Source organism: Haliotis asinina, chromosome 11 (genome assembly GCF_037392515.1).
Source record: "Haliotis asinina isolate JCU_RB_2024 chromosome 11, JCU_Hal_asi_v2, whole genome shotgun sequence".
Taxonomy (NCBI): Eukaryota; Metazoa; Mollusca; class Gastropoda; order Lepetellida; family Haliotidae; genus Haliotis; species Haliotis asinina.
Window position 1 is genome coordinate 22,632,079 of NC_090290.1, and position 27,307 is coordinate 22,659,385.

At 40.2% G+C, this 27,307-nt stretch overlaps 2 protein-coding genes across 2 annotated transcripts in view; both read left to right on the plus strand.

Moving 5' to 3' along the window:
- LOC137256533 (RISC-loading complex subunit tarbp2-like) overlaps window positions 1–27,307 on the plus strand; it is a 582,560-nt gene that overhangs the window by 20,408 nt on the left and 534,845 nt on the right. The gene's annotated exons all lie outside the window — the stretch shown is intronic.
- On the plus strand, window positions 15,751–27,004 carry LOC137255693 (chondroitin sulfate synthase 2-like). The gene is made up of 6 exons (XM_067793183.1): window positions 15,751–15,937; window positions 16,731–17,488; window positions 18,315–18,443; window positions 20,806–20,945; window positions 22,050–22,282; window positions 22,988–27,004. The coding sequence occupies exons 2-6, from the start codon at window positions 16,748–16,750 to the stop codon at window positions 24,097–24,099; spliced, it is 2,355 nt and encodes a 784-aa protein (XP_067649284.1). The 5' UTR covers window positions 15,751–15,937; window positions 16,731–16,747; the 3' UTR covers window positions 24,100–27,004.

Sequence of the window (27,307 nt, forward strand, 5' to 3'; positions counted from 1 at the left end):
TGAAAAGTGAACGTACACTCTCTATTAGATGCAGTTAAAGACGATGAACAGTTCATGAAAATTAATTACACCGTGCACTGTATGAGTACACTGTACTCATGCAGCTTGTACAGTATCATGTGTACAGCGTACACGTTGATTGACTGCTGTCTACAGTGAACACGTCGATTGTTGGCTGTGTACAGTGAACTCGCCGATTGTCTGTTATGTACAGTGAAAACGTCGATAGTCTGCTGTCTACAGTGAACACGTCGAAGTGACCTCTGCGTACAGTGTACACAATTGTCTGCTGTGTACAGTGAACACAAGGAGTGCCGTCTGTGTACAGTATAGACGATTGTCTTCTGTCTACAGTGAACACAATGAGTGTCTTCTGTGTACAGTGTAGACGATTGTCAGCTGTGAACAGTGAACACGATGATTGTCTGCTGCTTTCCGTGTACACGATTATCTGCTCTGTACAGTGAACACAGTGATTGTCTTCTGTGTACAGTGAACACAATGATTGTCTTCTGTGTACAGTGAACACAATGATTGTCTTCTGTGTACAGTAAACACGATGATTGTCTTCTGTGTACAGTGAACACGATGATTGTCTTCTGTGTACAGTTAACACAATGATTGTCTTCTGTGTACAGTGAACACGATGATTGTCTTCTGTGTACAGTTAACACAATGATTGTCTTCTGTGTACAGTGAACACAATGATCGTCTTCCGTGAACGATATACACGATTGCCTTTTGTGTACAATGTACACGTCGCTTGTCTGCTGTGTGCAGTGAACACAACGATTGTCTTCGGTGTAGACGATTGTCCGCTGTGTACAATGTACACCTCGCTTGTCTGCTGTGAACAGTGTACACAATTGTTGTGTATAGTGAACACAATGATTATCTGCTGTGTACAGTGAACACGTCGGCTGTCTGCTGTGACCACGTCGATTGTGTGCACGATTGTCTGCTGTGTACAGTGGACACGATGATTGTCTTTGTGTACAATGTAGACGATCGTCTCCTGGTGACAGTGTACACCTCGCATGACTGATGTGTGCAATGGACACGATGATTGTCTTCTGTGTACGTGATCGTCTTCTGTGTGCAGTGAACACCTCAAGTTCCAGTTGTCTACATTGTACTTGACGATTGGTTTGTACATTGTACGTTTACTGCCAGTTGACACATCGAGTATGTCTGTCATGTACAGTGTACGTTTCTATTGCTTCATACAACCATGAGTGTCATGTACAGTATACAGTTAGAGTCTCACGTGTTTCAGAATATTATAAAAACAGGTATGTTCAAAACACAATAAATTCATATTATTTGTAATCTTTTTCAATTTTCTTTAAATTCATTCAGCTTTTTCTTTGCCAGTGACGCAACTACAGTCAAAAGTGTCATTTAGAAATGGTCAAAATTGCTCATTGTTATATTTGGGGTTACACTTTCTCATTGAAGTACAGATTCTAGTACTTTCTGGATGAAGTCCTTTGCAGGTTTCGAAGCCAGGCGCCTAATCGTCAGCACACCAAGTCAGCGGTCTAACCCACTCAGCCATGTATCGGTCTCGGTTAGAAAAACCGACTGATTACGGTGTAATTGGAGTAATCCACGTAGACAACATAGTCTACGACGTAGTTCCAAGGTGTACGAGCGCTAAGAGGATGTCGTTCCCAGGCATTGGCTAATGGGAATTTGGTAGTTTCACCGAGTTTCATAATCAAACCACATGGCACAGTGCTCGTGATATCAACCACTAGGACGTCTGACCCAGCCTCCCTTATTTACGGACCTCGCTCATATCGCTGGAATATTGTTGAGTGTCGTATTTGTTACAAACATCAACAACATATCCTTGGGTTTGGTTATTTCATGCCACTGAAGTTACCAAATAAGCAAAAACACAAAGACAAAATGACAAAATGTTTATTTCTCTGTAACCTACGTAAGAAAGAAAACAACAATTGTATTCCAAAATATTGGGACATGGCTTTTTGGTTAGGGAGGACAAAATCATCTGTAATCTCCGTGCCTCATAAGCATGGCTTCTGTTTTCTATACGGTCATTCATTTAAATATGCTTGTGTCACCTTCTGGTGTTCATTTGTCCTAATAATCTGAATGGGATCTTTTCTTTCCACACATTTTCAAAATCGAAAACGAGGCTCGGAATGCACTGCTCATACCTATAGCTTTACTTGCTCATAAACTAGTCCAAATGATATTTGATCGTCCTTGTCAAACTGGGAATACGTGGGATGATAGAAGTCGGTTAAACATAATGTGAAAGATATTTAAATTAAATACAACTGAGTAAATTAATGGATTTGATACCCAAACTAAGTACGTGCACACCCCGACCTGAGCATATGACTCAAAATAAAACAATAGGATGTGAAATATATTCCCAGGGTTAAAGATCAGGACCCGGTTGATTAGTTATACAGATACAACATAACTGTTTATGAAACTCCTTGCGATTTATAATCAGATGTCCCAAACTGTCTGAAGCGCATGTACAATCAACACAAAAGGCCGCTCTGTCTTCATACACACGTATTCGAATCTCTCACCCTCAGTCGCATGATTCTTGTCCAAAACTTCACTTTAGACACAAAAATTTAGTTAAGTACGTATTTGCACATTCATAATGACGATATGTATTTTTCATTTAAGAAGGCTGGATTATTTTTATCAAAGCAACGCAACCATTACGCGCGTTCTGATTGGTTTGTGGGGCGGTGGGGTAGCCTAGTGAATAAAGCGTTCACTCGTCATGCCGCTCTGGGTTCGATTCCCCACATGGGCACAATGTGTGAAGCCCATTTTCTGGTGTCCCCCGCCGTGATATCGCTGGAATATTGCTAAAAGCTCACTCACTGATTGGTTTGTCGTATTTTCGCACATAACAAGCATCGAGAGAAGGACGAGTCTTCTTAAAGGTTACAGAAAGGCAGACTGTGAGTGCGTGAGTGAGTGAGTGAGTGAGTTAAAATCTACAGTCACATCGGCAATATTTCAGTCATATCGTGACTAAAGCAGGTTTTGAATTTACCATGAATATATATAAGTTATGAAAACCTGGCAACGAAAGACAGTAAAACCAACCAGACTATCTGAGTATGAACAAATAAAGCTAGCATCTCTCTCTAAAATTGGATTTCAAATGAAGACAATACACACAAATGGGCTATACATCGCCATCAGCTGAAGGTAGATCACCATACTCAAAGTCGAGGGGACTTTCGGTGCTTTTGCTACCTGCATGGACTGTATTTACACCATCCCTTCAGTCGCTGCCTTATCTAGCATTTAAATGAATAAATACTACGTTGACAAATCCAATTGTGACTCGTACCCATCCTATCCCTGCAGTCCGGGTAGAACTTGCGGTTGGCCCAATTACAAAGGTCACATTCTCGAACAGAGGAGGCGAATTTGGAAACAAATACAGTGGACGCTGTCTGAACCGGCACTCGCCAGGACTGAAGAAACCGTGCGGTTTAGACAGCGTGCTGGATTGTAGAGCCGGTGATAAATGTACAAACCACGGGGGAAACTGAGATTTTATGCTGGAGTTGACAACTTACCGGATTCGACAGATGCCGGTTTTGACAGCTTCCACTGTACAGCATATTTGTTTCGGAAAACGTGAGTGTATGTCTGAGGAAATAGACCAATTCCATTCTCGTGATTCTTGTACACCAGGAAATATATATAGCGGTAAAGTGCATCTGGGATTGACAGAAACATAAACGCGCGTTGCATATAAATTTACAGAATCGCGTGATTGAGTCTGTGTTTGACGTAAATTGGCAAACTTACTGCTGTGAAATTTTTCAGCGATTCTTCGGAATATCCTGGTATCTCAGCGGGATTTACACGTGACCACGTGATACATTGTTTTAGAATCACAAAATGTAAATAGGCCTCGATCTTGCACTCGAGCCACTTTCACCACTAGATCTATATAATCATGTTCAGTAAGTATTCGAAAAATAACTCAGTCTCGTGCCTTCACTAGACATGCCCATGTCTCACTCATTCCTGAGCGCGATTCACATTACCCTTACTGTGTTCCCTTACGACACTTTTCTGTCACGAAAGCACACAATGATTTTATGCAAGCACGTCATTCATGAATGCACCGTGAAATCGACGCCTGACGTCAACAACCTTTTCGTTTCGAACCATATCGGCTTATTCCACACATGGTATCTTGTAGATTACGTAATAAGACGAGTGTGCACGAGACCCAAGCATTCGTCACCACTCGCCTCTTTTCGTAAACCCCAAGAAGAATCGTCCCTGTCTCGATGCTTGTTATATGCGAAAATACGACTAACCAATCAGAACGCACGTACTGGATGCGGTACTTTGATTTTTAAAAAAAATTAATCCCGACCACTTAAATCATTTATGGCATTGTGTTATGTCTTAAAAAATTATGACAAATAGGTATCGTCATATTGAAAGTATTAAGAACGTAGCTAAGGGAATTGTGCTATCTATTGTGAAGGTTTTAATAAAAATATTGAGAGATTCAAATACACGAACGTGCGTTAGTTGACGTAACAGCTCTCACTGTTCCACTTGGACGATCTTGGGGACTCGTTGTGATGATTGTACGTGAGCTTTCAACATTTTGAGGAAATGCAGTTATAAACAACAGCCTCAGAATATGTCTATAACAAATATATTTTCTCCTTTTAGATATATCGAGGATGTTTAATTCGTTATGACAAATACGCAAAAATAAAAACAGCAATACGATATATGAGTACTTCGGTGAAATTAAGTACCATTGGAATCAAACAGGAACGAGTTATCGTTTTGTCCGTTTCGTAATTGTCCGTAGCCTATTCGACTCTTTCCATTCATTTCCATGACGTCACAGGACTGACCAGCTAAATTTTCACAATGTGCGACGTGGACGTAGCTCGGTCGGTTAGCTGTCTGGCTATCTTGACCTATCCAGTCCGGTTCCCCATACCCATGCTCTAGCCCACATTGAAACACCTGCCACTCCAACAACAAACAGCACCAGGCTTGCTACCAAGACTTGTATTCCACCAAAACAAATGCCTGAGCTCAAGCCATGCAATACCTAGTGTCTATTCCTAATGCAGGATATTAACCATCCCCAAACCCACGGGCGTGATGACCTATTTATCACACAATGTCATTCTTACTTTATAATTTAAAAAAAAAAGTGATTTCATTTGCCGCAGATCATGAAACTGATGTGTCTACATATCTATGACGTCACAAATATGTGCGTAGTAATACGTGACGTCACAAGCTCGGTGCGTTACGTTATCCAGTTCCCAGTAAGCTTTCATCTTAAGGATCGCATTGCTGTCAACAAATCTTAGCTTACGTTTGAAAAATAACAACAACAACAACAACAAAAATGTGGAATTTAGACAATTTCAATTACCCTTTGAACACCAAACAGACTTTAATGTTCGCGTCACATTGTGCACCTATGCCGTCCTCCCGCTAACACTCACAGTCGGTCGGGAAACTGTCTTTGGTATCTTCGCAAGACTATGGATTTCTATCTTCTCTACATAATCTACTCCATCTGTCATAACCAGGCACGAATTATCTGGGATCAAAAGGACTGACAGTACCGTAACCACGGCCGTCAATCCGGACACGATCACCGAACCTTGACGCCATGTTTGTTTACACTGTGAAAGTTGTCCCTAAAATTTACATATGACCTGTCTAATTTGCATCGGTATCTGTATATGACCCCAACGGATACCGAAAATATCCGTTGACTTTTATCCTGCCGAGAACACTATTCATTGTATGATAAAATTATTTATTGTCTCACTCTTTGTTGTCTTACTCTTTACTGGCCTACGCTCTACTGTCAACCCTACAGTGTTCTACTCGTTATGGTCCCACTTTCTGCTGTCACCTTCGTACAGTCTTTACAGTCATACTGTTTACTGTCCCACTTTCTATTGCCAAACTTGTACTGTCCCACGCTTTACTGTTCTACTCTTAACTCTCAGCCCTGTACTGTCCCACTCTTTACTTCTCTTTACTCTCTCATTCTTCTCTGACTTACTCTTTATCGTCCCACTTTTTTATTCGTTACTGTCAAAAGTCTGTACTGCACCTTGCACTATCCTACTGTTTGCTGTCCCGCTGTTTATTGTCAACCTCGAACTGTCCCACTCTCTACTGTGCCTACTATGTCTGTAAGTCCCGCACTGTCAAATAATTTACTGTCTTACTCTTCCCAATCTCTACTGTTAACCTTATACTGTTTCACTCTTTCCTGTGATCCCTGTTCTGTCGCTCTCCATCTTCTTACTGTCTCGCTCTCTGCTGTTAAGCGTGTAATGTCCTACTGTTTACTGTCCAACTCTACTGTCATCCCTGCACCGCCCCACTCTTTACTGTCCTCTCTACCGTCAGCCCTGTACTGTCTTATTATTTACTGACTTTACTGTCCCACTCATTACTGAGCGTCCTCTATTTCAAACTTATCTACGATCTCAATCTTTATCGTCTTACTCTTTACTGTCCCTCTCTTTACTGTCAGTTCTGTCCTACTCTTTACTATCCTAATCTTCCCACTCACTGCTGTTAAACTTCTGCTGTCCTACTCTTTACTGTCCTAATCTTCGCATCACTCTCTGTTTTAAACGTCTACTGTCCTACTCTCAACCCTGTACTGTCCTTCCCTTTATTGTCCTACTCTCTGCTGTCCTACTCTTTAGTCTCAACCCTGTATCGTACTACCCTTTACTGTCCCACCCTGTTGTACCTACAATATGATAGGTACAATAGTACAATATGTCCATTATGGAAATATTATTATATCAATCTCTCTCTCTCTCTCTCTCTCTCTCTCTCTCTCTCTGTGTGTGTGTGTGTGTGTGTGTTGGAATGGATATCCTGCTCTCTTGTACTTCCACCAGATTTCTGTCAATTTTACAAATTCCCTGCAGCATCCTGCTGGCAGGAGACTGATTGCTGTTACTTTAAACATGTAATATTGATCACCGTTCACTCAAGTAATGTGAGATATGTCATACCCCTGCATGTTCTCTGTAAGCAGGGGTGAGGGCTGGAAACGGACGGCTGTGAGGGGAGGTTGGAGGCCGATTACTTAGTATGAAATGAATGTATTTGTTTTGAAGATGCTAATGTGTTCTTTCTCAATAAACTAACATTTCCAGCCTGCATAGCAGTTTTGTTGTATTTTAGAACTGAAGTTGAATTGTGTTTAGATAATGGATGAATGTGTGTGAAAAGTTATTGCTAAGCCACGTGTGGATAGTCCACAGTGTTGTAATCTCAATAAGCATCAGCTGATCCCGACCATTAACGCTACTCCAGGTGTCAGACGTCTTTCAGCGTGCGGTACTGTTGAACTGCAGACCAAGACTTCTAATGGTCTACTCCAAGACTTTTAATGGTCTACTCCAAGACTTCGTATGGTCTACTCCAAGACTTTTAATGGTCTACTCCAAGACTTCGTATAGTCTACTCCAAGACTTTTAATGGTCTACTCCAAGACTTCGTATGGTCTACTCCAAGACTTCTAATGGTCTACTCCAAGACTTCGTATGGTCTACTCCAAGACGTCTAATGGTCTACTCCAAGACTTCGTATAGTCTACTCCAAGACGTCTAATGGTCTACTCCAAGACGTCTAATGGTCTACTCCAAGACTTCGTATGGTCTACTCCAAGACGTCTAATGGTCTACTCCAAGACTTCGTATGGTCTACTCCAAGACTTCGTATGGTCTACTCCAAGACGTCTAATGGTCTACTCCAAGACTTCGTATGGTCTACTCCAAGACGTCTAATGGTCTACTCCAAGACTTCGTATAGTCTACTCCAAGACGTCTAATGGTCTACTCCAAGACTTCGTATGGTCTACTCCAAGACGTCTAATGGTCTACTCCAAGACTTCGTATGGTCTACTCCAAGACGTCTAATGGTCTACTCCAAGACGTCTAATGGTCTACTCCAAGACTTCGTATAGTCTACTCCAAGACGTCTAATGGTCTACTCCAAGACTTCGTATGGTCTACTCCAAGACGTCTAATGGTCTACTCCAAGACTTCGTATGGTCTACTCCAAGACGTCTAATGGTCTACTCCAAGACTTCGTATGGTCTACTCCAAGACGTCTAATGGTCTACTCCAAGACTTCGTATGGTCTACTCCAAGACGTCTAATGGTCTACTCCATGGCTTTTAATGGTCATACCTATCAGTAGGGTTGGAATGGGTCGGGTACACCTGGAATCGAGTCCTGTTTCTAGGAATCAAGTACCCGGAAAGGGAGAGATAACTCTGTTACATAATGACAAGGGCAGATAATCTTTTTCATAACTGACGTACCACACATTTACATTATTGCCAGTATTGGTATTGTCCGATTGATGGAGTTATTACGTAAGAACATAAGTCATGGTCCTACTGTTTATATTGATTAAACAGACGACAGACGCGAATTAAATAGCCTTAGAATAGATCTGTTTAAATGTCTTACTGCCATCCTTTCAGGTTTTCTGTAATAAACTGTCAGCTCTAGACTGAACAGTTGGCCAAGCGCTGTATTTCTTACAAATCTGGGTACACGATTCAGATTCGGGTTCGTACATGCGGGTACTCGATTTCCTTTTTCCCTACCCGTCCCAGCCCTACCTATCAGTGTCACCAACACCTTTCATGATGTCAGTCAGACATGAAGCATGAATGATGAGTGAATTTTACCATGGAATAAATGTCAGAGGTCCAAGTAATCTAACATAAAATAGTTATTGACGCTATTGTTTTTCATCAGGCTTGACAACGATTTATGCAACATGTGGTACTGTTAATTTACTCCACAAGGCTATCATCTGTCTGTGGCATGGCTCAGAAAACAAGCCATCGATACGCTCTATGAATTCAATCATGAAAACACAATAAACAAAGATTCATGGGCAAAGTTTAAGTTTAGCACGAAGGTCAGAGGTCCCAATAATCTCACACAAAGTGACAGTTGACAAATCCTTGCCACTTTTCCTCATCATCATGCACTGTTTATACTTGTTCATCAAACTTGATGCAAGTACTCTTTTTTTTGCTGCATCTTTGAATGAAGTCTTAAGGAAACGTACAAATCCCTTGATGATGTATGCATCTTTACTGATTTAGTGTGTTGAATATTTACGTCACATTGCAAGGTTGTCAGAAAATAAAGCTATCTGCGTCGCAAAAGAGTGTCATGAGGAGAATTTATGTCCCTGACAGGAGAAAAAACACATTCATGAGTGATCGATGGAGGTAATGGTCAAACCAATGACAACATGCCCCACAGCAACCAAGCCAAATATAAACTATGGAACATTTATGGCCACATGTTTGTTTTCTAACGAAGGAACCCCGGCATTGTTCATATATTAATCCTCATCCATACGAATGGATGTAGATTGAGGATTGCACAATTGTGACTATATCGTTAGCATAGATATGCTTCAGCAGTATCACAGCTGTATGATGATGTTTGTAAACAAATCGAGTCCGGGCCAGAGAATCCAGTGATTGTCGCCATGCCGTACAACGACAGAACATATGCCTATGAATCACTGTTAATTATATATAAATGATGACGATACCTGGTATTCACGAAAAGGTGAGTGTGCAATGAGCCATGGATTGCATCCGCCATAAACATATGCAAGACCTAGTTATTTGTTCACCTGTAATGATCTAGACACAACCTGTGGTGCACACTCAGTTTGACCGGCAATAAGTCGATGTACAAAGATTGTCACTAATACATTCGTAAAGAAACATAGATGAATGTTAAGCCTGAGGTAAGCTTGAATGGGACCAAACGTAACAGTTGGCTTCCAACCAAGCACTGTTCACAGCTTGCGACCATCTTTACCAACAAATCGTTCAGACAAACTTGCGTGATTGCTTATGACCCGAACACAAAATGTGGGTCACTCACATGAGACGGAGAGCGTCATTCGAGTGAGTGAGTAAGTAAGTTGCTGGTATTCCAGCAATACTACGGCGGGGAACACAGAAGTGAGCTTCACACATTGTACCCATGTTGGGAATCGAACCCTTGTCTTCGCTTTAACCACTGGGCTACCCTGAACATCCTTCGAGCATCAGAAACTGAGAAACGTTCTTACTTACATGATTGAAATCGCACTTGTTGACAGAAATACTTTTTTACGTGAGAAATTTCCATAATGTGCAAAACCAACATGGAAATTAAACGTCTTCCCACGTGGCACTGTCTTAATCAGCTGATGAACGCCAAAATATTTTACATCAGTCCTTATACTGACATTTCCGCGATCTTTCATAAGTACATCATCTGAAGACACCGTCCGAGTTCATGGGTCACGGTATGAGACTTCCCTCACGAAGAAACCGTTACCATGGTTAACCTTAACTCCAATTCTTTAACATTGAAACGGGTTACTTTAGTGATTAACGACAACAGTGATGCTTTGTGAAGGGAACTCCTGGACAGTGATTTTTCCATCCTTGATTCGACTGACAACGAAGTAAGTCATGCGACATGGCGTTTATCGGGAAATCAACGACAGCTGGCTTTGTTCACCTGGGCGAGGAGACCCCCCTGCTGTTAGTATATTCTGATTCCTAATGGTAGTGTGCCGTGGGTCAGTGAAATTCATTGTATTAGTGTGATATTCTCTTCGCACAAACTTACGAATTTGATCCCATTTATACTGTCAGGGCGCGAATCCCGTTGGTATCAAGAGGGAAAAAAACATCTTGAAATTTGACCTGGAGTGAGCAATAATATATAAAGTCTAACGTATGTATTCATGTCAGTGCTTTTTACGGGGATTCGACAGTCGATTGTTAAGAGAAGCAGACGTTCATTGTGAAGGTGGTCTCTACTAACAGGTTCAAGGAGTGAGTGAGTTTAGTGTTTTGCCGCACTCGACAATATTCCAGCCATATGGCGGCGGTCTGTAAAATAATCGGGTCTGAACCAGACAATCCAGTGATCAATGATTAAAAGACAGATATAATCATTGACATCCTTCCTCCTTCCGCCCATCTATCCTTCCCTCACTCTTCACTACCTACCCCGTACCTTCTGACTCTTCATTACCTTTACTTCATGTCTATTCACCATCTCATTACTTCTCCTCCACCCTCCGCCACTTTCTGTCCATCTCCCATCTCTATACTTCTCCGCAATACCCCTCATCTCTCTACTTCTCCACCCTCCACCACATCCCGTCCGTCCCTCATCTCTACCTCTCGTCCACCCTCCGCCACTTCCCGTCCATGCCTCATCTCTACCTCTCGCCCACCCTCCAACACTTCCCTCCCGTCCGTCCCTCATCTCTACCTTTCGTCCATCCTCCACCCCTTTCTGTCCATTCCTCATCTCTCTACCTCTCGTCCACCCTCCACCCCTTTCTGTCCATTCCTCATCTCTCTACCTCTCGTCCACCCTCCACCCCTTTCTGTCCATTCCTCATCTCTCTACCTCTCGTCCACCCTCCACCATTTCACATCCATCCCTCACCTCTCTACTTCTCCTCCTTCACATTTCTCATCTCTCTACCTCTCGTCCACCCTCCACCCCTTTCTGTCCATCCTCATCTCTCTACCTCTCGTCCACCCTCCACCCCTTTCTGTCCATTCCTCATCTCTCTACCTCTCGTCCACCCTCCACCCCTTTCTGTCCATGCCTCATCTCTCTACCTCTCGTCCACCCTCCATCCCTTTCTGTCCATGCCTCATCTCTCTACCTCTCGTCCACCCTCCTCCCCTTTCTGTCCATTCCTCATCTCTACCTCTCGTCCACCCTCCACCCCTTTCTGTCCATACCTCATCTCTCTACCTTTGGTCCACCCTCCAACACTTCCCGCCCGTCCCTCATCTCTACCTCTCCTCCGCCCTCCACCACTTCCCATCCATCCCTCACCTCTCTACTTCTCCTCCTTCACATTTCTCATCTCTCTACTTCTCCTCAGCCACACCCTTCATCTACTCTTCCACCGCATCCTCATCTCTCTACCTATCGTCCAACCTCCACCCCTTTCTGTCCATACCTCATCTCTCTACCTCTCCTCCACCACTTTCTGTCCATTCCTCGTTTCTCTACTCCTCCTCCACTGTCTGTCCATCCCTCATCCCCTTTCTTTACTTTCTCATCCCTGGCTAGGGTAGAGAAGTAGAGGACTGTATTTTATCATATTCAACAACTAGTGCCTACTTACTCAAATAGAGAGATGAGGAATGATTGTCTATCCTTATGACCCTACTCCTCGTAACGGGACGTATGAGATCACAGAAACATAGCAATATACAAGCTATATGACGACGGTCTGTAAATGGTGGAGTTCAAAAACAGGAGCCAAATAGGAACAGAACACGATTGCTATTGATGAATATGTCTTCTTGTTATAGAATTCTGAGGTTTCGCTCAAAAATAGTTGTCCTTACACTCTAGAACTAATTGCCAATTGTGTCATGCATCTGAAATCGTGCACAGAAAAAAACAAATAAAATGGCGCACTCGGGTAATTCATACTGATCATGTTTGGCTTACGTACTTATTTGTGGGCTGTACATTTCCTGAAATTATGAAAAATCACTAACTAGAAAATGATCTCGTATAATATCACGTTGCTTATCTATCCTTTCTCCGTACGTAATGTCACAATGTATATATTTGTGTGTGTGTCTGAGAGAGAGAGAGAGAGAGAGAGAGAGAGAGAGAGAGAGAGAGAGATAGAACATGAAATCTTGTGGAAGTCATGAAACCAACCTTTTAAGTAGGTCAAACGATCTATACTCTTTAAAAACAAGTAGGGGAACTGTACTTTAGATGTACGATTGTCGAAATTGGGAGATATGAGGGTTGAATCGATATTGATACGATAATAATGGATGTTTAGAGAATGCATCACCACATGGATTTCATTCAAACCAAAGCTGTTCGTTCGTAACTGGAGTGTGGGGAACGTTACAATGACATTCATCTTCAGGTTTGCAATTTTCAGTCAGTAGTGTGTGCTTTGACCCTGAAAACTCCGACAATGCACAGATGCAAGAAAATTATCGAAAAGAAATGGTCTACGGTGATTTATCGACCTGCCTGAAAAACGTCATGATTCATAATGACACCCCGTGCACGTGTGGGAGGCTCCCACGTTGTGCACGTGCTTCCCATGCATTTTGTTTGCGTGTGGTGATAACGTGAAATGATGCTGCATACACAAGATGAATGTCATTGTTACGTTCCTCAGTGGGTTTTCTTTCTACCAGATTTCAAAGTTCAGGTTCCCCTACTTTTCTTAGAAGAGTATGTTAGTACTTGTGAAGTAACCAAAATTGCCTTCAGAATAGTAAAGTACGGCCTTATCCTATCTCTTATTATCTTATAAACGCATGCTTTCAGCGAGACTGATCACCCTCCCCTACCCCAGGTATATTTGCTAACATACAGACAAAGTCCCGACCCTACCCCTATCCAGTGTGACATTCTTATGTACGGGGTGGAGATAAACTGTGTGTCTACAATTTTTCATACTGATTTCAAATGAACTTTCTCTTTATATTTTATATAGGCATGTTATAATATTTAGTGCCTGTGGTACACAAACAAACTTGATGCTGACCATAGAGAATTTTCTGGGGTTCAGTCTTCTCTTTATTCTATGAACACTGCGTTTCGGGGCTTGTTCTGGCCCCATCATCAGATAAAACTGAACAGTAACCGATGATGAGGTCTCAACGATGCCTGAAACGTTGTAGTCAAAGAATAAAAGGAAGACAGACGATTCCCACAGATAATTCTCTGTGTTCATCAAACAGCATGTTCGAAAATGCCAATCAAGCATCTACTACTCATGATGCTGTCTGAAGTTTAGTCTGTCTCACAGCCTCTGAACCACATTACTTTCCCTCTTTGCATTGATAAAGCCTTAACTGAAGTCAGGATTTTCTGAGGTTCTGAATCTGCGGTCTTCCTGGGGCTCCTATCGAATTCATATGGGTTAGTTTTGTTGCTATCAAAATTATATGTATTCAGAGACCAAACATATTTAGTCTATCTGAAGCTATATAATTAGAAGAATCCCCAAGCAATTCAGACATTGGCGTCGGTTGAGGAAACTTTCAACATTACGTTGCTATTCACATTCTGTCACTGAAAACACAGTATTAAGCGTTAATAGGGTGGGACCAGCCTGCATTTGTTTGACTGTAATTAAAAGCTTAACTTTAATCCAGACAAGTCTGGTCCATATATATCTGTCAGTATATTTAGTAGAAATACTATTTCTGCGCTTCAAATACAACTAGTGATTGTTACATTTCTACGCCCCTGTCCCTGTTTACTGAACATAATGTTATGGTGTCTACTTCAGGACAGCCATGTCCAAATATTTCTACAGACCAAAAACTATATAGCCAGGCTGTATGATATTTAGTTATTATTATTCAATCATTCATGTACACTTGTTTGCCATGTCTTGTGAAACCAATTAAAGAAGTTTGAACAACTAAACTATGTCTTCGTCTTCATCAACGTATTCATTTGTCTTCGTCAACGTAATGTTCATCAACATCATCAGCTAATTCACCACGAGCCGATGACTACAGGCACCCGTTGACAATGATATGGTGTTTATTGGAACTGCGTTTCAATGCTCGGTAGTATATATTTGCGGCGTTTCAGCTTTGTTCGCACGGCACTGGACGTATCTTCGGATATATAATTACATAGAAATATACAATATTAACTTTCCTGGAATTTTTTTTACTGAAAACGTTAATCCATTTCAGTTGATGTCAATGCTTGTTTTGTGTGTTTTGCTATGTCGCAGAAAGACATTGGCAGCGGATTAGAATATATTTCACCTAATTTCCGTTCACATGCAGTTTCACAATTTTTAACATTCTTTGGACAGAACATTAAGGGGTTGATTTTACCTGTTGAATTATGTCCTGTATAGATCAACAATTAGATACTTTGACCGTGTGACAACACGTGTTTGGCGTGAATTTAACGTAAATCGATGATTATTTCAAAACACCCCTATATTTCGTCAGGAAGACAGGACAGGGGAAAAAGTAATTGCTCTTTTTTTTTATAGTACTGCACGATTTACTAAAGGATGGCATGACGTGGTATAAGGTTTGCGTAATTCTTGTAGAAGTACAGTTCAATATTCAACCAAAAGTCATTCACCGTACTTTACCATTTTGGTAAACATCAATTAATTATACATTGTATTAAGAACACACAAATAAATAGTTAAACGTTTGCGACAAACGCCAGCGCACCTAGCTAATCATTAGACATAATTTTACAGTCTATATATAACGATCATAAAGATAATATTCCATAACAAAGAAATTTACTCACAAATAAGTGTATAACAAACAAAAAATAATTCACTATCTTGAAGTATTTAACATATGTAGCGATATACTTTTGCGTGTAAACAGCTAGATATATCAGGAATAGAAAACAAACGAACAAAAACGAAAAACAGCGCCTTGAATTGTGATTTCGTAATGTGTTACAAATGGCTACAGTTACGATGCAGACAATTTTGAGAAGTAGTTTTCAGCACTTATAGCTTCGTATAGCGTTACAACCGCCACCTTATGACGGTGTGAATGAGTACATTTTAGACTGGTTTCAGTTCGTCACGCTAGACTTGTCTGGTAAGAGCAGCGACACCAAGCGGAGGGTTCAGGAACTAGTCAGTCGGTAGCAAGAAGAGTGCACGGCGGTGAAGTGAGGTTACTCTGTGTGGAGCTTGTGTTCTTTTCATAACACGTTGTACGCAAAATGGCGAACTTCGATCTGTGTTGAGAACAGTGTTTGGGGCGTGGATGTTTCATGGAAACTTTCTTCGTGTGGTCGATGAAATTCATACCGTTACTAAGGAGGTAATATTGAGTGTAAATAATATTGTGCGATGAATATTTGGACTTATGTGATAAGATCTCCTTCTCTGTCAACAAATTTCACAAACAGGTCGGTAGCTGTCAAGTGTGTGGTGGAAATGCGTTTTAAAATAAGTACACTTACAAAGTTTTTAAACTTGTATGTTTACATTTAGAACCAAAACTGAATCTTGCATATATATATAAGCGTGTCCGTACCTTGGATCGGGGCGGAAGTTCGAAACTTGTCTGGTACAGTTTATATAGCCAGAACATAAACCACAATAAAGTTTGTCAACATGGCCTAGAAACCACAGACAGAAGTTACCAAAGCAATGTTGTGGGCTCCATTTATTTTTATCAAACCGTGACACGTAAATTCAGATTTAGTAAAGAAGTACAATTTTGTGTGAAGTTTGGAGATACTGAAAGTCCATAATATCTGTGTAAGGGGTATTCAATGCAAAACTGTATTTATGTTATTTTTCATGTTTACTTGAACAAACAAAACCCTAAAACAACCATCACCTGCGCTCAGAGCTTTGATTGTACAGAGGTATAAAGTTAGGGGCTATAATAGATACTGCATCAGATTTAGTTGTTAGTTTTTTTATGAATTTTGATTTTGGTTGCAATTTTCCAGTAGTGCATGCTCCTTACAATTCACAATAGCTAATGAAAAAGTAAATGGCAACTTGACCAATACTTATGAAGCGTGTCAGTACTTGAATATATGGAGGCTGCATATTTAGTTAGTCTATAATAGTCTATCAGCTGTGATTTAATTGTATTACAGAATGGACTATTGACGATATGAGGACTCCACGTAGACTAAGCATCAGTATCAAGATTGATATGAAGTGTTTACGCCCCTTGCTGCCGCTCGTTATAGGGCTGTGTCTTGGGATTACTATGAGTATGATGTACGCTCCCTTCAGTGAGGACAGCTGTGAGACATACGTCTCCAAGCAGGACCCACAAGAACTTGTAAAAAGACGTGAAACAAAATCCTTAGAGGTTCAACAAGATGCGGAAGGGAAGTTTGAACCCCGATTGCGACTACAAGAAAAACCAGGGGGAAATACCGGACTTGGTAATGTTGGTGGCTCGACTAAAAAACTCATCCGACCTCGGTATGCATCGACAGAATTAGGAATACTTGATAAGCTGTTTGTAGCGGTGATCACGTCAAGAAATACTATCGACACGCTAGGAGTCGCTTTCAACAAGACTGTTCAACATCATGTGACCAAACTGGTTTTCTTTATGGATGATAAAGGTGAGACTCTGCCTGCTGGGATGTCTGTGGTGAGTTTTGCAGACAAGCGGCCACACCTGATCCCAATACACATTCTGAAGTACATAGCTGAACATTACCCAGACAAATTTGACTATTATATGTTTGTGTCTGATCGAACTTACATCCGTGGGGAAAAACTGTTTGATTTTGTCAGTGGTGTGAGCGTGAGTCATCACATGTACCTCGGATGCCCTAAAGCAGCTGAGGGGACTGCTGTGTACTGCTCCCTGGATGGTGGGATCATCATTTCTCAGGTTCGTATTGCACCTTTCTTTGTCTGTGTCCTCTATAAGAGTGAGGGAGTTTAGTTTTACGCCACACTCAGCAATATTCCAGTTATATGGCAGCAGTCTGTAAATAATCCAAGTCTGAACCAGACAGTCCAGTGACCATCGATTTGTACAATCGAGAATCAATGATTTGTCAACCAGGTCAGCGAGGCTGACCACCCGATCCCATTAGTCACCTTTTACAACAAGCATAGTCGCCTTTTACGGTAGGCAAGGCTTGCTGAAGGCCTATTCTACCCCGGACCTTGTCAGATCTCATCTATAAGAATTCTGGTACAGTGATATGCCTCTGAATTATTGCTGATTCTGTCGTAAACCATTCACTTGTTCATTCATTCAATTACTAGTTTTAGCCAATCTTACAGGAGACAAATGGGGCCCATCAGTGATAATATATTGTAGTGTACAGAAATGTAAGAATTCATGAGTACGTTAATGATAGGGACATCATATTTCATGTCTACGATTTGGTACACTGAATATTATTGTGCATTTCCTGTGATGCAATATATCATGATATGTATTAATTTGCTCATCCAGTTTCTGCCAATTTGATTAACATTTCTATATTAATAAGAGTTCCTGCCCCATCCTAATTAATATATCTTAAAATTATTAACGAAACATATTGCAACAATTACTAGAGAACTCACAAACTAAACGTCCAAGATTTGAATGAGGGTTAGGTTTAGAGTTAGGTCTAGGGTTGGGGAATGGAAGGAACTATTTCCTTGCTCTCATAAACACGACAGAATCATCGTAATGTTTTTCAATCCTGTTTTGTTTTCAGTCGATTCTGTCTCAAGTACTGGCTGACATGGAATGGTGCACTACCAACTGCCACTCGTCAGACCCTACCATCAACATGGGCAAGTGTCTTCAGCATGCCACTGGCCGATCTTGTCAAGGTCATATCAACGTAAGTCTGCCGTTGTCCTTGTCTGCCTTCTACCATCGTTGTAGTGAGTGATTGAGTTTAGTTTTACACCACTTTTAGTAATATTCCAGCAATATCACAGCAGGGAACAGTAGAAATGGGCGTCACACATTGTACCCATGTGGGGAATCGAACCCAGGTCTTCAGCATGACAAGCAAATGCTATAACCAGGACACTCCACTGCCTAGAACATGAATCAATCTTTTATTCAGTAGAAAGGTCTTTGGCCCCTGTACAAAGTTAACATATGAAATGTATTTATGAGTTGCTAGCACTCAGTCTAATGAATTGCACAAGGCATCTTTAACATAATTTGAGATCGATAGTAAATGAATTGGATTATCATTTTGGATATTATAGATAATAAAATCTGCCTTATTGGTATATTTTCAAGCTATTTAACACATAATTCTATAAATGCTTGACATTTATAAAGAAAATTAAATTCATCCCCTACATAATTTCATTTACATATTATAGCTTTTACATAACGATATTGACATGGAATAACGTCTCGTCTGCCATTATTTGTATAAAAGGGCAGCTCATCAATTCTTAGTTACATAATCTTACGCCTTGCCCCTACCATTGTCACATGTGTTGTACCAGCTTGAATGGGTTGTATTCAGTTTCTGACCAGGCGGACTGCTGGAGCACCTGTATTGGGAGCAGTGGAGATCATCTTGTGGCATGTATTGTGATGTCTGCCTAGCCTCAGGGTATATTTTGTTTTGTTCAGCTGAGCCCCCTGTGTTTTAGCATTACTAATAACAATGAAACATGTAAAAAATCCCATATATCTGCTCAAAATGTAGGTATTAAATTTCACAATGACAATAAAGTAGAGTTATCTTTCATTGCTATTTGTCACTTTAAAATAAATGGTCCACAAGACTATAACCATGTTGATTTATTCTTTCATAATAACATCATTATAATTACATCATAAAAATCAGGGCAAGAGGAAAATTAGCCAGGACAAGATACTTTCTTAGTGTCACTTGCCCAGTGGCTGTTGAAAAAGTTGAACCCTTGTATAATATTGTTATATCTTTCTCTTTAACAAAATGATTATTGTCTGCTTGGGTCAAAAGTGGACTGATGAATTGCAATCTAACTCACAAACTGATGGCCTTAAAATACCCAACGAAACACTGATCATAACATCATACCAACTCTGTGAAGTTTTTGCAGAATTTTTGTCCTAAAAGTAAAAAATTGTTTAACAATCTATCATTGAACTATTGCCACAGTTCACTGTTTGTTACGAGGGAGGAGTGCAGAGAAAGGGACAGTCAGGTGTGCGAGATATGCTGGAGATGGCACAGCTTCATGAATAATTAGATTTGTCGGCACTTGTGCATTTGCTTGTCAAACACCTAGCTTTGGTTGTAATCTAGTTAATTGATTTGTTCATTTACTCAAAATGTCAGCACATGACACCATTATCCTTACGAAGACCCATATGGATCACAAGCATTACTGTTTAGAACTGCCTATTTGTGTTTTTGCTGGACTACCTGTGAAGATGCCGGGGTAGAATAGGCCTTCAGCAACCCATGCTTGCCACAAAAGGCGACTATGCTTGTCGTAAGAGGCGACTAACGGGATCGGGTGGTCAGGCTCGCTGACTTTGTTGACACATGTCATCGGTTCCCAATTGTGCAGATCGATGCTCATGTTGTTGGTCACTGGATTGTCTGGTCCAAACTCGATTATTTTCAGACCGCCGCCATATGGCTGGAATATTTATGAGTACAGCATAAAACTAAACTCATTCACTCACTTTTGCTGGACTTGCATGAACATGCATTAACCTTGCTGGTTGGAGTGCCTCTGTCCTACATAGTGGTGGAGTAGCCGAGGGGTTAAATCATTTGCTCATCACACCGAAGATCTGGGTTCGATCCTCCACATGGGTACAGTGTGTGAAGTCTATATCTGGTGTCCCTGTGTCATATTGCTGGAATATTCATAAAGGCAGCGTAAAACTAAAATCACTCTCTCACATACTCTTGCATAGAAAATTGAACACTTCAACACTTGGTGTAAGAAGTGAAATTTCACCTGTTGCAAACCTCAGAGGAAGATTTGTCATACGAGTGTATGATGTCTGATTTTAATGATCATGATGTATTTGTATGACGACTGTCAGAAGCCTATGTTAAGATATGGAGTTTTAATCACCTTAGCACTAATATGGCTTTGTCCAGACAGGCCCAGATGGGAATATTTTGATCTTGGTGTTTGTCTACCAGTGGCAAGGTAAATCATCTTGACTTTTGGTCCATTTAGTCCATCCACTGATTTTGACAATGTGCATTATGAATGATGCTATTTCAGTTTCATCCATATGGACACACACAAGTGCACGACTTCGACTTTGATGATGATATAAGGACTCTTAGAGAAAAGGAGACATTCAACAACTCCATTGCAGTCTACCCGATGCCTGATGACACAAACTATTACAAACTTCACCGGTAAGTATTTTTTTTATATAATGTTTTTGTTGTTCATCATTCAATCACCAATTCACATTTAAAGAGTTTGGTAGATAGAGTTCAAAAGTACACAAAAATTAACATTTTCACATAAAAATTGACTGAATATAGAGTCAAATTTCCTTGTTAAGTTGGGAATATAGATCTCCTCTTTCTGTCATGACTTTGAAGACTTTGTTTTTTATCACAATGAACTTCTTCTCTACATTGTAAATATCTCTCAAAATAAGCATGCACTTTTGAAGTTTCGGAGTGTGTTGGTTAATCCCACATGAAGGGATATGTTTTTTTGGCACTGGTAAATATTTATTGCTGTCAGTTCATAATGATCCTTTACTGTTTACTTATAATCCTTTACTATTTACATGTTACGACTCTTTACTATTTACTTGTTACGACCCTTTACTTTTGACTTGTTATGATCCTTTACTATTGACTTTTTATGATGCTTTACTATTTAATTATGAGGGTTAGGAATTGACTTAATTTTCACTAGTCCAAGACAAAGATCTGCTGCTAACTTGCCGTCACTGAAATGATAAAGTTGATAGCTCTCGAGGACATTTTTCACATCTCCCCAGAATTACTAGCCCTTGTCTTATGTTTGGACCTGGCTTTGTGAATTTCAAATCCTGTTTATGTGATTCTTAAGATTTTGACGAGAACAGTGCTCATACTTGACTCGGTTGACATATTTTATCGCATCGCAGCTGTGTAGACTGATGCACATGTTGTTATTGATCTCAGGATTGTCTGGTTTGGTCTAGATTATTTATGGTTGGAATATTGCTGAGGGTTTGTATTAAACAACTAACCAACCAATTGGTCACTTAGCAGAGCAGTGATTCTGTTGTTTGTGGAATAAAGAAGGTGAAACAAATTCTTTACTTCTGTTTATTGTGGATCAGAGCCAGGATCTGTAATTCAGAATATTTCATGTTGCTAGGACTTGATAGTCTCTCTCAGAGATCCTGAACCATTTTGTTGCAAAAGCCTTAAAATGGTTTAAATTTCCTCAGGTTCATGAATATCCCAGGTTACTGGGCTCATTCACTCATCTGTGTCCCCATTTGTTCTTTTCAGATACTTTTGTATCCTGGAACTGAATCTGACAGAGCAAGCCATTGCTAAGACAACAGAAAATATCATCTACATGAGCCAGTTTGCCCCCGGGGGCAGAGACAGCATCACGTGGCCAGTTGGTGTCCCCGAGCCGTATCGACCCAAGAACAGATTTGATGTCATCCGTTGGGACTACTTCACTGAAACTCATCTCTACTTTGATGACGATTTCTCAAATGTGGAGGAGTTGAAAGGTATGCTGGAATTTTCAAGGGACAGGTTATGTCTGACGGTGCTATTTTATAATTTTTAGTCAGAAATGATCTTCAGTAAGACAGTAACCCATGTTTGTTGCAAGCTGCCATTAACGGGATCGAGTAGACAGACTCAATGACTTGGTTGACTCATATCATCATATCCCAATTGATCGATGCTCATACTATTGATCACTGGATTGTCCAGACTACATTATTTATAGGACACCGTCATGTAGCTGGAATATTGTTTGTTCAGCATAAAACTAAACTTGCTGTCTCACTTTTATGTCACACAGTAATGTTTTGTGTTTTCATCCGAGTGAGCATGGTTTTATGCTGTTTTTAGACAATATTACAGCAGTGTTTTTGTTTGGAACTTTACATCTGCAGTTCACAAACTGCCCCTGCCATAATATTGCTGGAATATTGCTAACAATGGCTAAAAGCTAAACTCACTCACTTACTCATAGTCATAGTGTGTAGGTCGTGTCCATTGTCTTTGTTGGGTACTCCAGATTTCACAAATATTTCTCAAGTCCAAAATTTGACCATTGAAACAACAATCATTGGATTGCAAAACTGTTGAAAAAGCAAGTTCAAGAAGTCCTTAATCATTTATGGCTACTCTAGTACTTAAGGGGATAAAGCCAAAAAGGACCATGGCGCCCAACATTGCTGCTGTATTTTCACGTTTTGTTGTAGGTGTAGACAAGCAAGATATTCAGGAAGTCATCAAGCTGTCTGTCGACAAGCTAAATGTGAAGTACAACAACCGCTTCTTGTACTCCCACCTAGTCAATGGTTATCGCCGATTTGACCCACAAAGAGGAATGGAATACACAATGGACATAGCATTGCGGGATATCAGCACTGCCAATAAAGAAGTGGAGAAAAGAGTGCACCTTGTACGACCCCTCGGTCAAGTTGAAATAGTGCCAATGCCGTATGTTACTGAAAATACTCGCATCAACCTCATTTTACCAGTTACAGAGGAAGATAAAGACGGAGTTGGAAATTTCCTCGACTCATATGCTCATACGTGTTTGGACTCAGGCGACAATACATACCTCTTGATTGTGTTTATTTACAAACAAGGTTTTCAGGAAGATACTTTCTCTGTTCTCAAATCGATGATTTCATATTATGAAAAAAAATACCAAAGCAGCGATAAAATTGCATGGATATCGCTTCAACACAACAGTTCATATTTCTCAGAGTTCTTCATCCTGGATGAAGTCTCGCTGAAGTTCCCCCCTGATTCCCTGCTTCTAATGTGTACTGTGGGTATGGAACTAGCTGCCGATTACTTCAACAGAATCCGTATGAATACTATTCAAGGATGGCAAGTGTTTTTTCCAATCGGGTTCTGGCAGTATAAACCGAATCTCATTTTTGATCGTAAACCCTACCCCACTGTCATCGAGATTAACGGAAAGACGGGGCATTATGATGCAGAGTCATATGAGCACAGTAGTTTCTATAACGCAGATTTTATTGCAGCAAGGAAATTACTGACACCAACAGAAGTAAGAAATGAAGGATTGTTTGACATGTTTGTGAAATATCAGCTTATACATGTTTTTAGGGCAATAGAGCCGGACCTTAAGCATCGGTATAAACCGTTAGAGTGCTATCCTAGTGCTCCGGAGAAACTGTACGCTCGCTGCTTGTCAAGAAGAGCTGTTGGTTTGGCCACTAGGGGACAGTTAGCTAAGCTTGTGTTTGAACACAAGGACAAGATTCAACAAGCAAGTGCTAATATGAAAGGGCCAGAAGATGACCCTAACATGGAACCTATTAGACTGGAAAATTAGGGTTACCTTGGTGGAAGAGAATCGACGTTCTGGAGGTGTACTCTGGGAGATCTGTGTATTTTGTGATAGTTGCCTGATGAACTTCCTAGGTGCCTATATAGCCTATATATAGCTATATTTTGTTGTCATGGTTATAAATCATATATTTTTGAAAAACTGGAGTGTGTCTGGGCTGATTGGTTGTTTTTCTATTATTATACAAAGGGAGGAAATAGTCTGTATTTTTTACTGCGGTGTCCGTATATTCATGATGCATGTTATATTTGTGATGTACAACATTTGATATATTACTTATTGAGTATGGTGTCAGGAATATTGTTTTATTGGGAATCAACCATTACATATTGTTAGGACGTCTCAGATTTTATGAGTAAGAAATTGTAATTTCTTAAACGTTTGTAAACGTTTGTCAAAGATAATTATACTTTGATCATGATAAAAAAATATGAATTTTCAGGCTAAAAAAATAGTGTTGTTTCTTTAAACCAGTTAAAAGGATAGTTTTAGACTCATAGTTACAAAAAATATGGTCTTGCAAATGCTGCTGAAAAAGATATCTAGACATGATGCAAAATCCTGAGATTATCTAATGGTTGGTTCCTGACATGATGCTATGACTCGTATAATTTTTAACAGAAGCTTCCCTATAGTTTCTAGTTATCACAATAGTGCAATCAAGGGGGTCTGTGTGTCAGCAAATCATGAGGGGAATTAGGGTAGACTGGTGGTTAAAGCGTTTGCTCATCATACCAAACACAGGGTTTGATTCCCCACATAGGTACAACATGTGAGGACCATTTCTGGTGTCCCCTGCTGTGATATTGCTGGGAAATTGCTAAAAGTGACATAAAAACAAACTCACTCACTCACCCATTCATCAAGATGTCGTATTCAAGGGGGATGTCATGTCTGTGTCTTGGCTTCTGGTATTAACTGATGACTAACTAGTTGGTATTATACTATGGGGGAATCTAGGTCTAGATTTTAGAATGAAGAACAGAATGTTAGAATAACGAACATAATTTGTCTTGAGGTTTTTCTACCCCTGCGAACACAGAAATTTCACTGATTTCAGGGATCTTGGTTTTCATGTTTGAAGGTGCACTAAAGTATGCACTTGCAGGGATTGGGATAGAGAAATTAGACAATGGGACAATTTTCTGAATTTAGAATGGGCCCCTGCCCTCCTATCAATAGTAAGCTTCAAAATGTTATTGGGCCATTTTGTGTTCTAATGAGCAAAATGGCCCATGGCCCCTGCCTTTGCAAATCCTTGTACTTGTTATTATACCTGACATAAAACCTTTATGATAAGTATAATAGTAAAGTTCAAATTTATATGACTCTTAAAATCCAAATGTTGCTCAGATGTGAAGGTCATGGGTCCTTTGGAACAACAGGGTTTTCACTTCATGTTGGAATGTTTGAAGATCGTTGATTTGCTGCAGTGTTTGCAATACTTTAATTTGCTAGTTGACCATCAGGGCCATCTGTCGCCTACAGGCCCCAAATGAAATCTGCAGGCTCATTTTCTTAAAGTCACACCAATAAAATCAAAATGGACTACACTGTATGGAGTTTTCACTTTTTTTTTACAAACTCAGTTTGCAAAGGTTTTCACCCCAGATAGAGGTTTTTACTTAAGGACAGGTGTTGACCACCTTTGTACATAGAAGTGAAATACCATGAAGTGAAACTGTAAGTTATCTTGATGGATGCATTCCTGGATGTACGGATAAGATTCCAGTTGAAATAGATAATTTACTGAAGGCCTCAGGGGCCTGCTAATATTTAGAACTGCCTTCTTGATTTAGCCTCGGGGCCAGCAACTTGACTTGAAGTCCATTCCACCATACAGTGAAGTTCCAGCTGATACTTTGTGATGCGTTCTTGCAGGAAACAAGGACCCCCTCAAGGCTAAAAAATTTGAAATGGGTTTTCTAATGGAAGGAGAATGTCATGATCAATTAAAGTCGATTTTTTGGGATGGGTGTTCCTGTTGACAATCATGTTATTTTTTATTTTTTTAATTTGTGGGTGTTCTATGTCCACAATTAATCACATAACATCTAAAAATAACTTAATGTTGATCCTTTTTATCACCATGGCAACAGATATTCATAACTATCACTGACATAAGAATTGAAAGAATGTATATAGTATTTGCCAACTTGTTAATATGCTGTCTCTTAGATTATATCTCTCTGACTATATATCCCTGACTGGAGCCATGCCAGCTCAGAGAAGTAATTGTATTATGTACTATGGCAAAATCTGTTTTATTCACAATGGGACTGTTCCTAATTCATGTCTAGGAGGTGGGGGGGATGATGATGATTTTAATGGGGCCACGCATTTTGTTCTGGGGAGGTGGATGGAGAGGGGGAGTGGTCATTGAAAAGGTTAATTTTGTACACATGTACTGAGTGAAGTCAGCGATCATGTACATATAAATTTTAAGAAATCTAGTTGTCATTATTGTGTACATGATATGCAGTGGGTCACTTACTTTGCACATGAATTTTCAGTGGTGGGGTGGGGTCACGCACGTTGTACTTGTCTCGCCATATAATTCATCATGACACGCTTAGCTATGAATTATGAAGGGTCCCGATGTGAAGAATATTTAGTTCTGTTTTAAATAAGGCAAAAATAGGTACAAGACTTAATGTTTCAATATATTTATTTTTTCAATTTTATCTTCCCAACGCAAATGTGAAATTTTAAAAAGTCATTAAGTATGAAATGTTTGGTCAGGAGGCAGCACATCAGATGATCCTTTACAGGTGTTCTGCTACCATTCTCATCATGACTGGTTCCTTCTTACCGGCTTCTCTCGTCACAAAACGAAGTGTGCCCGTAGCCGGAGGACCATGTGTACAGAATAAAAGTCTCATCATATTCATATATGTTCGTGGTTTTCTTTTCAAACACATAAAGATGATCTTTTGAAATAGCTTTCTCACAACCCGTGAAGATCTGGGTTAGAATTGATCTTGAACCCATGCTTGTAAGATTCGAATAACAACATCGGGTGGTCGGACTCGCTGACTTGGTTGACACGTCATTGTATCCCAGTTTCTTAGATCGATCTTCATACTATTATCACTGGATTGTTTGGTTCAGATTTTCATTAATTACATACTGCACAGCCGGAATAAAGCGATACGGCGTAGAACTAAACTGGCCATTATTTTTGTCAGTGTTG